The sequence below is a fragment of the Taurulus bubalis genome (genome assembly GCF_910589615.1).
Source record: "Taurulus bubalis genome assembly, chromosome: 5".
NCBI classification, from domain to species: domain Eukaryota; kingdom Metazoa; phylum Chordata; class Actinopteri; order Perciformes; family Cottidae; genus Taurulus; species Taurulus bubalis.
In genome coordinates, this window is record NC_136593.1 from 3,709,401 (window position 1) to 3,722,806 (window position 13,406).

Consider the following 13,406-nt stretch of genomic DNA (forward strand, 5'->3'; position numbering starts at 1 on the left):
CAGGGGACAGATACTTTAATAGTTTTAATTAGACTTTGTACAGTTTAGAGAACAGAGACCTGATCACATGTTGAGACACGTGACGTTATGAACTGATCCAGAACCAGACCTCACGACACAGTTTCATCTGCAGGACGACAGACTTCCTGTTTCCGTGGAAACATCAGATCCTGCGTTGGCTTGTAAGCAAACTGTGACTTTGATTCGTCAGCGTTTGTTTTTTCACAGTCTTGTTTTTGGGCGACATCTTCAAAGCTGGTAGAAAGCGGTGAATGCACGTCCACGGTTCAGAGTTCACCAGTGTCACGCCTCCTCCTCTTCCTCCTCTTCCTCTTCCTCCAGCCGCTGGTCACCCCGCTCGGCCTTCACTCGACCTCTGACCCCGAGGTCAGCCACGGCCGTCTGAACCAGCTGCAGGCGGGTTTCTCGGAGGGAACGTCTCAATTTAGCCCGCCGGTTCTGAAACCAGATCTGAGGGAGAGAGAGAGAGAGAGAGAGAGAGAGGGAGAGGGAGAGAGAGAGAGAGAGAGATTAAAGAGCTGCTGTTCTAGTGGCGCTCACCTGTATTCTAGAGCTCACCTGTATTCTAGAGCTCACCTGTATTCTAGTGGCGCTCACCTGTATTATAGAGCTCACCTGTATTCTAGAGCTCACCTGTATTCTAGAGCTCACCTGTATTCTAGTGGCGCTCACCTGTATTCTAGAGCTCACCTGTATTCTAGTGCTCACCTGTATTCTAGTGGCGCTCACCTGTATTCTAGAGCTAACCTGTATTCTAGAGCTCACCTGTATTCTAGAGCTCACCTGTATTCTAGTGGCGCTCACCTGTATTCTAGAGCTCACCTGTATTCTAGTGAGCTCACCTGTATTCTAGAGCTCACCTGTATTCTAGTGGCGCTCACCTGTATTCTAGAGCTCACCTGTATTCTAGTGGCGCTCACCTGTATTCTAGTGAGCTCACCTGTATTCTTGTAGAGCTCACCTGTATTCTAGAGGAGCTCACCTGTATTCTAGTGAGCTCACCTGTATTCTTGTAGAGCTCACCTGTATTCTAGAGGAGCTCACCTGTATTCTAGTGAGCTCACCTGTTTTCTAGTGGGGCTCACCTGTATTCTAGTGGAGCTCACCTGTATTCTAGTGGCGCTCACCTGTATTCTAGTGGCGCTCACCTGTATTCTAGTGGCGCTCACCTGTATTCTAGTGGCGCTCACCTGTATTCTAGAGCTCACCTGTATTCTAGTGGCGCTCACCTGTATTCTAGAGCTCACCTGTATTCTAGTGGCGCTCACCTGTATTCTAGTGAGCTCACCTGTATTCTTGTAGAGCTCACCTGTATTCTAGTGGAGCTCACCTGTATTCTAGAGCTCACCTGTATTCTAGTGGAGCTCACCTGTATTATAGAGGAGCTCACCTGTATTCTAGAGGAGCTCACCTGTATTCTAGAGGAGCTCACCTGTATTCTAGTGGAGCTCACCTGTATTCTAGTGGCGCTCACCTGTATTCTAGTGGAGCTCACCTGTATTATAGAGGAGCTCACCTGTATTATAGAGGAGCTCACCTGTATTCTAGAGGAGCTCACCTGTATTCTAGTGGAGCTCACCTGTATTCTAGAGGAGCTCACCTGTATTCTAGTGGAGCTCACCTGTATTCTAGTGGAGCTCACCTGTATTCTAGAGGCGCTCACCTGTATTCTGTCCTCGTCCAGGTCGAGCCTGGCAGCCAGCTGCTCCCTCAGCTGGATCCCTGGATAACAGTTCACCTGGAACACCGTCTCCAACACATTCACCTGCATGACGGAGAGAGACAACTGACCTCAGTGCTGAATGAAAGAGAATCCTTAAATAGGATCAATGTGTTCCCTTGACATACTGATTGATTGATTAATTGATTCATTAATTGGTTGATTTATTGATTGATTAATTGATTGGTGAATTGGTTGATTGATTAATTGATTGATTACCTGGCTGTTGGTGAAGGCGGTGCGCGGCCTGCGTCCGATGTACCAATTTGATGTCGGCCTGGAAGAGTTCAGCTGCTGAGGATGATGAAGATGCCTCTGAGGATGAGGATGATGATGCTGAAGATGATGATGATGATGATGCTGAGAGCCCGTCCCTCTGCTCTCCTCCTCGGCTCCGATCTCTGGATACAAACACAATTAAAATACATTTTAATGAGTTAATATTTCACTCGACCGCCTGACAGCGATCAATTTATTATGTACTAAATAAAAATTAGAACATTTTACATGATTTCTTTGTAGCGATTACCTATTGAGAGCTTCATTAAACACTATCTTTATAATTTAGTTTATTACATGAGACAATATAACTTCCCTCGTGGAGGAGTCAAGCATATATATATTTTTCTTACAATTTTTGTTCGCTTTTTCATGATTAGTGAGTCAATACTGAGATCAATCAATGAGAAACTAGAGAGTAATTATATTTTAAGATATTTTCAGGCAAAGGGAAATATTGGGAAAACAAAAAACAATTTTAGGACAATTAAGGAAAATATAAATAAGGAAACTGAGCTCAGGAGTCTTATAACTACACAAATAAAAGGATTTATTTCTAGAAAAGCAACTTTTACTATGAGCCTCTTTTTAAATGAGGAGAAGATTACATCCCAGTTGTATCTTAACATAAAGTTATAATAGGATATCATTGTACATGATATTGTGGTGCATTGCGTCATATATTTTTAAGTCAAAGTAAATGGACGTTGCAATAATAATTTATCTTTATAAACTGTGCTTCCACACTTAAATATTATAAATGTGTGAGCCGAGACAAAAAGGAACAAATGGGTCAATTTCAATTTTTCACAGTAAAAGCACAAATATCATCATCTTACTTGATGAATAATCAATATATATATATATATATATATATATATATATATATATATATATATATATATATAATCAGTGAAGGCTCACCTGTCCAGGGCCGGTGCAGCTTCAGGCAGCTTCCAGGTCTCTCCAGCCCCAAGCCCAGAATCCTCTCGATGGAGAACGCCGGCCTGCCTCCTGCCGTCCCGGGAGCCGGAGTGGACGCCAAAACAGACGCCATGACTATTGATAACGATTGATCTGACCAACTGATCGATTAGCAGCCCTCCTCCTCCCCACCGGTGTGCTCACCAACCAACCGGCAACCACCGAAACAAAACAACAGTTCCATAAGCCGATGTTTAAAACCTTCCACGTTCTCCAGGTTCTGTGCTGTGGACCGGCGGCCTGCGATGGGCTGAAGGGGTCGAGTGAACTGGTTCTAGGTCTGAGCCGCACGTGAAGCCGCAGGAGGACAAGCCGCTGCTGCTGGTTTGAATGGGAGTGGAGGATTCACACACTGGCCACCAATTAGAAGGAAGAAGTGGTTTTTCCATGAGAATGAGATTCCCTGAGGTTCCATACAGCGGCTAATCTCTGTGTGTGTGTGTGTGTGTGTGTGTGTGTGTGTGTGTGTGTGTGTGTGTGTGTGTGTGTGTGTGTGTGAGACACAGAGACAGCGTATTTACATTTTTAGTTTAATTAGCTCAACAACTCTGCAAAATTTGCAAACTTTTGCAGGAGACAAAAAGAAAACACTGTGTGTGTGTGTGTGTGTGTGTTTTCCCTCATGTGAAGCACTGTCTGGAGTGTATGTGAGATTAGGATGAGAAGCCTTTAAAAATTAAAATAAACACACACACACACACACACACACACACACACACACACACACACACACACACACACACAAAGCCTTTTCTTCTGAATTACCAAAGTAGAAAATCAGTTTAGTTTTCACGGCGAACAGAAGCACGTCCGTCCCTCTGCTTTAATCTAATCATAAGAATAATAATAATGATAATGACGGCAATAGCAGTGATCCGGGGAGAAGCGCTAACACTATTAGCCTAATCGGTGTGTGTTGTGATGCAGATGAGGCTCGTAGCGCCTGAATGCAGGTGGAAGCAGCAGGGAGGAGAACCTTTTCAGGACCAGATTAGCTCCTAATGAAGGCCCGGAGCAGCTTTAAACCGGCCGCACACTTGTTTATTTATCTCACAATGAAAGGCAGGATGAATGTAAGGATGTGGTGATTACAGGCCGGAGGGGAAGCCGTCGAAACTCGGCTTGAATGGGAGGACGAGTGGAGTAGGAGAGAGAGTATTATCTGGATTTTAGAGCCAAAATGTGATATAAACTATAGTTAGCTGGGAGCTGAAGACGTCTCATTCCTCAACAACTACAAGGCTGCAGTGGAACGAGTCCAGCAGCGCCCCCTGCTGGAGGATCCACAGCTGCTCTCAGGAGCTCTGATAGACGAGGCCAAACACCTGGGCAACCTGACCTTCAACATCTGGACCAAGATGAAGGACCTGGTCTCCTACACTCCTGTGGTTCTGGACCCAAACACCTGGGCTGAGCCGGAGCGGCTGTTTCCACGTTAACTCTGTAACTAGAAACCCGAGCATGAATCACAATGATAATTAGTTAGTTTTTGTCCGCCATTTCATCATTAAATTCACTTGGATGCGATAATTCAACTGTGCAGATTTTAAATACGGTCAGTTTTATGAAGATTAATGGCTTTTTGGACTTCATTTTCTCAAACCTGCAGCTCAACTCTATGATCCAACTTGTAATAATCATTCTAGCGACTACAATATAATAGTGATATACAGTGATGCTATTCAATTTATTGGAAACAAGTACTTAATCAGGTTTCATACACATTCTGACCAATGACTTTAAACCAAATGTCCATGATGAACATTTAGTGAAATCTGGGTGTAAACAGTAAAAAGTGAGTAAATGTAGTATTTAAACTAACAATGAGAACACAAAGCATACAGTAAACCTTAAATGACTCAAATGAATGAGAATAGTTTGATTAAAAGAATAAACATTTATATAGATGCCTGTATGTATGCCTGCTTATATTTTGAGTCTCTTTTAAAAGCATATTCATTATTTCAAACTCAGCGTAAATGAACGACATGAACACATGAATATAACACATTTACATGACTTTTACTAAACTTTGGGGCTTTTGTTTCAAGGACTTTTCCAGGCCTGGAAATAACCATTTTAAAACTCCATGACTCTTCCAGGTTTTCCCTGGCCGTAAGAACAGGAGGGAAAGGGTTTAAATTCTTCATAACAGCGGATCTCAGGAACTAGTTTCTGTGGCGCATCGACTTTTTTACTTCTGGATAAATGAACAGCTTTGCTAATCTTTCAAATTAAACGTTCAATGTATTGTAAACGTTGTGCTGTCGAGTCAAACTTTGTGGAAATCAATAAAAAACGCTTCGTGAACATTTTAAGAGACGGCTTTAAAAAAAAAACAAAAAAAAACAAAGACGCCACACACTGTTTCCTTTAAGATAATTTATTTTGTACAGTAAAACAGAGGTTCAGAGGTTGCATTGCATCCAGCGAGTGGCGTCTTGAGGACAGAGGATGGACTTACACACACCCAGGATGATGCAACCATTTTCTCGGCGCCCGGGTGATCTTACAGAGACGACAGCGCCGAGCAACGAAGAGTCTTGGAACGAGCCGTCGAGCACCTGAACTGCTGCCGGATAAAAACAAACAAACTTTTCTTTGCGGAGGGTGCGTTCAAAAAAACGCCACAACTCTCGACACAAGCGTGCGCCACAGTATTCCAGATGCAGAGTCACATCTGGCACACGGTTGGTTCTATAACGACCAACAACTAAAAACAGGCCTTCTTCAGAAATAAACATATATATTCTCATTTCTCTACCTCCTCTCAGAAAGGCATGTGTGCGTGTCAGTTGTGTTGTGTTGTGTTGTGTCCGTATGAGCGTTGTGGGGGTCGTTGATCGCGGCCCTCTCCGGTCGGTGTTAGGCCCGGGTCGGGGGGGGTTCGAGTCCCCGTTTACTTGGGAGGCCTGTAGGCGATCTTCCTGCTCTTCATCACGGACCACCGGTGCCTCTTCATGTAGTAGAGCAGCGGGATGACGATGGCGGCTCCCATCAGCAACTGGGGGGAGGAGGAGGAGGAGGAGGAGGAGGAGGAGGAGGAGGAGGAGGTTAACCCATTGAGCGCCAGGTTGGTCGACCGCCTGCTGCCACTAGTTCAGACTACGAGCGACAGACTGGAGCCCTCATGACGAGGTTTAATGAGAAACGGTGAAAAAAAAAAGATATACTTGTAGCCGTCAAGGGCTCTACGATAGAGAAACTCTGTATAAACATGTGTATGTAACCCATAGACCGTCTATAATATAAACAATAATCCTGCCGTCTTTGATGTGTCAGCGTAGCTCTGCACGGATCGTTCTGAACTCCATTTAAAAACAAAAACAACCGTTTTAAAGTCCCAAATCTCATCAAATCTATCGTGGGATTGACTAAAATAATGTTTAGACTGCATTGCATTCAAGCTAATTTCTTATAACATTTAAAAACTTTGCGGCTTTTTTTTATTATAAAAAAAGGCTGTTTCTGGAAAAAAAAAAAAAGACCATGTGTAAACTCCTCAAAGTATTCAAATACAAGTAGTATTTCTGGTATGTGTACTCAAACGAAGGCATCGTCGTACCTTCAGGCCCATGCGTTTGCGTTGGTCGTGCTCGGGCTCGGCGGCCCACCTCAGGAACGTGCACACGTCTTTAGCGACCTGGCTCATGGTGGCAGGGGTTCCTATGGCAACAGACACAGCAACCATCAGCGAAATTATCTCAACGACACCGAGGTGTGGATGTTACAGCTAGTATTTCTACGAACAAATAGCAATTGAGTGTAACGTATGTATGTATAAATAATAAAAGAAAATAAAAAGTCTATTTTTTCTAATCTAGTGTATTTAATATTTAAAATAAAATCTGTATTTCTAGTGAAGCAAAAACATCTTTTAATATATTAGTATAATCTGCAGTATGTTGTCGTTTTTTCCTTCTTTGGTCAAACTGAAAACATAATCTGTATATATACACACAAATATATGACAAAGACATGGGATGAGAGAAAAGCTCCCTCCCTCAAAATATTGCTGCCGATGCATTTTCAGTTCTGCCATCATCACTGTGTGGAGTCACGCGCTCCTTTAACGCACCGTCGTCGTACTCCAGCACCTCGTTGTAGATGGGCGGAGCCATGCCGATGGCCTGGCCAGCGAAGTACGGGTTGTAGTAGAGCCCCTCCCTCACGTCCACGCCGGCCGGCGGCTCGCAGTACCCCGTCAGCAGGCTGAACACGTAGTCCTCTCCTCCGTGTCTGAGGGGGGAGAGCAGGTGAACACCTCGGACTTGTGGATTCAGGGATGATTTCACGGCTTTCAGACTCAACCGCGTGTGGGTTTTTCTCTCCCCGGTAGTTACCTGGCGTTGACGATGTAGCTGAGATCCGGCGGCAGGGCTCCGTTGTTGGCGTTGCGGGCCGCCTCGGGGTTGGGGTAGGGCTTGGGGAAGTAGTCCGACAGCTTCCCCGCCCGGGTGAACATCTCTCCGCTCTCGTCGGGACCGTCCACCACCTCAACCTGAACACAAGAGGCCGCTTGAGTGTCAAAAAGAAAAGAGAGAATATGACCGCAGACGCGCCACCATGTACTCCTCAGTGTTTTTCAGCCTCACCTCCTCGGCGATGATCTTGGCCTCGGCCTCTGTGTGCGACACTCCCACCAGGTTTCTGAAGGCCAGGTACTCCATGCTGTGGCAGGCTGCACACACCTGCTTATACACCTGGTAACCACGGCGAATGCTGCAGAAAGAGCGGTTCAGGAAGACAAAGTCAGACTAAAAAGGGTCAAAACACAGACTTTAAAACCATGTTTAAAAACAAAAGAGTGTTCGAGGATTGCGGACATTGGTGTGTGTGTGTGTGTGTGTGTGTGTGTGTGTGTGTGTGTCCCCGTCCGTCCTACCTAGCGTGGTCCAGCGAGGACAGCGGTCCAGCGTGGCTCCAGGGATACTCGGGCGGGTGGAGCTCCAGGTCGGAGGCTTTGACGGACTGGTGCAGCATGAGGGCGAGCCCCGCGCCGCCGGCTGTGACCACGCCCATCGTCGTCAGGGCAACCTTCTTGCTCCGAGGCAAACTGGCGAAGGACATTTTGGCCTACGAGAAAACAAGACCACGAGATCCCAGTTCGGTCATCTTCTTAAAATCAGTGATTGTTTAAAAACAGCTAAAAAGGCGTCATACTCCGTGTTGTCGAAACTATTAGTTGATCAATACCCAATTTTGAGAGAAAATGGAAATAATTCACTGGTTTTAGCAACACAAACGTGAGCGTCCCTTTCCCATTTTCTGAAATGACAGACCAAACTGATAATGTAGGAGTCAGCAGCCCTGACCTTGAGGACTTTCAGTCTTCAATAACCTCTTTTTACCATAACATTGAGTTGGTGCGTTAAAAAAAAAAAAAGAAAAGATATTGACATGATTTTTGGAAGCTGTTGACATTCTTAGCAAGCAGGGCTGCACCTAACAGTTATTGTCATCATCAATTAGTCCAATGATTAATTTCTTGGGTCTATAAAACCTTAAAATGAAGAAAATCCCAAGGTGTGGAAGCCCAGTGACACATCTTCACCTTGTTGGTTTTGTCCCATAACCACCAGTCTGAACACAAAGATATTCAGATTACCATCACCCAAAAGAAAAGCAGAAACCCTTCGCATCTTAGAGGTTGCAACGAGATATTGCATTACTTGAAATATGATTAAAAGATCAAAATAGTACCTTATTATTTTACTGCCTATCAATTAAATGATGCAGCGCCTTCACACACACACACACACTATGTACTATACTTTGCAAAGTGCAGTTCATCGTAACGGCCTTATAGTCTGTACTTATGAGACTGCCCTTCACTTCTGTAACAGGCATCACATGACAGCACCCGTGTATCAGGACACACACACACACACACACACACACACACACACACACACGACTTGAATGTTGAAGTGACACCATGTGAAAGTCCCAAAATGTCAGGATACACAGTGGACTAGAGGTTATTTAGATGGATGGGAAGTCGCTGCATGAGGGACGAGACACCAAAGCCAGTAGGAGCCGATTCACAGTTCATCGTTGGGTCAATTGATGGAAAAAAAATAATACACACAGTTGCTGAAGATCATTTTCCAGGTCAAACAGGCTGCTTTCCTCATCTTACAAAACACTGGTTATCCTCAAGATGTCTGACAAAACCACAACGCATTTTAACTTGGAACTCGAAAACAATGCACATCATTACATTACATCATTACATCATACATCATTACATTAGACAGATACACTGATTTGGGCCCTAAAAGCAGGACTGGCACATCATATAACGTCCATTTTCTGGAGCAAATAAGCTACACTTATGTCTGGACGTTGAGTTTTTAGAGTATCAACCTGAGACAACTCTTATAATATATTTTAAAAAAAAAAATCAACATAATCACGCCGACCACCCTCTGTTTCCACCTCAACTGGTGCAGCAAGAAACGTCCAAAGACCGTTTTGAGCACCGGAAGTCCTTTCAGTCCTTGAGCCGCTCGCCCGTTAGCTTGCCGCTCAGCTCGGCTACTTTACCCGTTTAAACCGGAATAATGAACGGAAAATGTACTACAAACCACTAACGACACACACCGGGTTTAAAGAGAGACAGAATATCATCTTCACCGGCGCCCCGGTTGTCGGCACCAGTCGGTAAAAAGAGTGGGAGCAAGTGTGACCTTGCCTCAACCCGCTGACAGCACGTTAGCCGGCCGACAGGAGGACGCCACACAGCGGCCCGTTTCTACTGAAAAGCCCCTCTAAACACACTCGGTTCCCGGGAGGAGGTTCGACACGCATCGGTCCACCTACCACGGGGGTCTTGATGGTTTTCGACGTGCAGAGGAGGGCTCTCCCACTCCCCGCCAGCACCGAGACTCGTAGCGCCGCCATCTTCTCTGCGGTTCCTTGGTTGAAGGAGAAGCGGCCCGGAACTGACGCGTTGCTTTTTCCGGCCCCGGCCCTTCAAAATAAATACGGCCTGCGTGAAGTGAGCCATTGTCACGCAAGTCTCAACTGTCAGAATAAATCCCCGTAGTGACATTACTGCCATTATGTATGGGAAAAAAATACTGGTTTTCTGGTAAAATAAATAAATATTAAATACAATATTTGACTTGATTTTACGTGAGGGTAGATACAAAAAATAAATAGTTGCAGTTCTATATTGTCATATCCACAACACAATTCTTAGATCTTAGACTCCCTCAAGCAGTGCTCATCCAAATAAGCCTATGTATTTAAGAAGTTATGTGAATACAATCTTATTAGAATCTAAAATAGAATATATATAGAGAAAGCATATCTCGCTGGTTATAATATTCATGACATGAGAGCATCTGAGCCTCTTATTAAAAACAGAAAAATAAAAAGGATAAACTGATAATCCAGGTGGACTTTATTTTTCATCCTTAATATTTTGTACATTTCGTAGCAGAGGATTTTTCAGCTCACTGCATGTCGAGCTTTGGCTGCAGCTGATTAATCATTACCACTAATCATCATCATACAGCTTTGTGAACCAACGCTCACATTAAATCATATTGTTTTAATGTAGATCAAAATATGGAAATTACCAACACCTGTCTGTCATAGGATGAAATATTTGGGATAGTTTTGCTCCCCTTCGTCTTTGGAGATAAATGAGTATGTAGCTTGAATTATATGCAGTTTGTATTTTTCTTTAAGTGTTCCTCAATGCCCGCTTAGTGTCGAGTCTTGTGCTCTTATTTTGAAGGTAGCCCTCACAGACATACCGGAAATACATACGCCTGATTCTGGCTAACTTTAAACAAACTTACACAACGTGGATTGACGCAACCCTGTTTCTCATGGTTTAGTAACAACTTACGAAATAAAAAAATAAACGTTAATATAATAGCTTAATAGTATGTAATAAATCAGATGTGAAAGGTGATTTTGTGGCAGTAAGTCTCCATACAGCGGCTCCTCTTCATTTCATTTGACCTGCATGTGTCTGTAACTCAACACCAACATGACCTTAGTTATGACAGAAAACATTTAATAAACCCCACTGAGTGGCACGTCGTTTGAGGCCGAGGGGACATGAGGATAAGAGCTGCATAACTCAGCCCGCGATGACCCCAAGGAGCTTTTGAAGGAGAAAACTTTATTGAACCCTCGTGACAGAATGTCCTTTCCCGTGGAATCAACACGTGGCACTGTTTTTATTTTTTATTTCTGGTTCGTTGTTAACGAAAACAAGTAAAATAAAGAAATATTCAATACAGTATTTGACTTGATTTTACTTCAGGGTAGATACAAAATAAATAATTAATGAACACTTTCATAAATAGTTCAGAATCAGATTCAGAACCATTTATTTATATAGTAAGTTTACACATACAAGGAATTTGTCCTGGCGGGAGGAGCAGAACATTTAATAAAAAGTATTGAACGATAAACATGAAACAAAGTGCAATAAAAAATGAAATAAAAAGGGAGCATGGATATTTACAATTGAGTGTATTGAATATTTACAGTTGGACCTACAGAGAATACAAATTAAAGTTAAAAATAAAAATATGTAAAGTGCACGGAATGAAGTGATTGATTGTGTGAAAGTGACAAGTGTAAAGTGTAAAATATTGTCATATCGACAACAATTATAATTCTTAGATCTCAGACTCCCACAAACAGTGCTTAGGCCTATATATTTAGGAAGTTGTGTGAATATCATTTTATTAGAATCTATTATATATATATATATATATATATATATATATATATATATATATATATATATATATATATTGATATATTGATATATTGATATGTACACACACAGTGTATACTGTTACTTAAACCTGTCTACTGCACTGTCATTCAGTATTATAGTTTATTATCATTTAATTAGCTACAGCTCTATTTTTTTCTTCATTTTTCTTTATATATATATATAAAGAAAAAGAAACATGAAAAAAAAAAAATATATAAATATATATATATATATATATATATATATATATATATATATATATATATATATATATATATATATATATTATTCACGGTCAAATTGAATGGCTACCTTCCATACTTACTGTGTGTGTGTGTGTTTTTTAATGGATGCTATTCCTCAGACAGCGTTTCCATGGTGATGTGTGATGAAGGGCAACACAAAGAACACAAAGAAGATACACACTTCATATGTCTTATTCAGACTGAGGCCTTCATATTGTCCTCAGATAAACTTCACGTTGTCTCTTTCTCTTCCATTGGAACCTTAAGGTTTATATATTTGGAACAGGAGAAATAACAACAGCAAGTTCACACTGTTTAAACACGCACACGTGGCCACAGGCCTATTTAATACAGACATGAAATATTATGAAGATATCCTTGAGCAGCTTTATTGCAGCGTCACAAACCCAAACAGATGAAGCGATTGTACCGGTGTCCTCCAGGAGATGGAAGCACAGCGTTAAAAAGAAGAAGAAACAAACAGGGAAATAAAATGTCACGGCTGTGGAGGTAAAGCCTCACTCACACTAACAAAAGGTGACAAATACCTTTCCAAAGTGTACTACGGAGAACTATAGTAACTAAAAAAAAAATGTTTTTTATATAAATACATTTGAAGTCTGAATTATACAATGTTTTGTTAATAGTCATTAGTATATATAACCTTGTGTATAAGTGATGTTTTGAAGTCTGGAACATGCTCACATTACAGGTGCAGTGGACAAGAGGTGACCATGGGGGTTTATTGGTGGCCAGCATCTAGTGGTCACTACTGGTACTGCATGTCAAAGGAGATCAAACATATAACAAAAGGCGGTTCTGCGACCAAAACTTGGAAAAAATATTGTGTGTATTAATGTGGGTAATTTATGCTTGCAAAAAACGGTATTAATAACCTGAATCAGGTATTTTACCATGCAGATGGAGCAAAAATGCTTTTCAGACAAATGCATTGCAAAGTTGACCTTATTCAGAGGCCTGAGATGGAGACGGAAAACATAATCTAAATAATGAAAGGACAAGCGTCTCGCCTGAAATATTAAGATACATAAAAACACCCATGCTTGTTTGAACGAGCTGAAAGTTGATTGTGAGCGGAGCCGCAGATGGATGTTTGCTGTTTCGACAGCAGGTGGGTAATAAACTATGCATCAGCCCCAGCAGTGTCTGTCATCGCCTGTCATGTTTGCGTGACAGGAGGCCTTCTCTGTGACGCCGGCCGCCAGGTACGTGCTGTGCATGTACGATGCGCTCCGAATGACAACCGCTGCAGCTCGATATTAGAGTGGAACCAAAGCTCATCAGAAATTAAACACGAGGAGCAATTAGGAACCCAAAGAGCCTCTTTGTTCACCGGAATGCCGGAAAAACAACGAGAAACTATCTCAAAACAGCAGCCGCTTGG

At 42.5% G+C, this 13,406-nt stretch overlaps 2 protein-coding genes across 2 annotated transcripts; both read right to left on the reverse strand.

The window, feature by feature from the left end:
• Positions 1-303: 303 nt before the first annotated feature.
• Positions 304-3,077, reverse strand: LOC306736554 (homeobox protein ANF-1-like; the record flags this gene model as incomplete). The annotated part of the gene is made up of 5 exons (XM_079218200.1): positions 304-471; positions 1,685-1,786; positions 1,961-2,035; positions 2,191-2,198; positions 2,945-3,077. The coding sequence occupies 5 exons, from the start codon at positions 3,075-3,077 to the stop codon at positions 304-306; spliced, it is 486 nt and encodes a 161-aa protein (XP_079074326.1).
• Positions 3,078-5,635: 2,558 nt separating this feature from the next.
• cyc1 (cytochrome c-1) lies at positions 5,636-9,935 on the reverse strand. The gene is made up of 7 exons (XM_079218335.1): positions 9,830-9,935; positions 7,890-8,080; positions 7,600-7,726; positions 7,348-7,505; positions 7,083-7,243; positions 6,570-6,670; positions 5,636-6,008 (listed from the first exon to the last, which is right to left on the reverse strand). Exons 1-7 carry the CDS (start codon positions 9,908-9,910, stop codon positions 5,904-5,906), a joined length of 924 nt encoding a protein of 307 aa, XP_079074461.1. The 5' UTR covers positions 9,911-9,935; the 3' UTR covers positions 5,636-5,903.
• Positions 9,936-13,406: the final 3,471 nt, after the last annotated feature.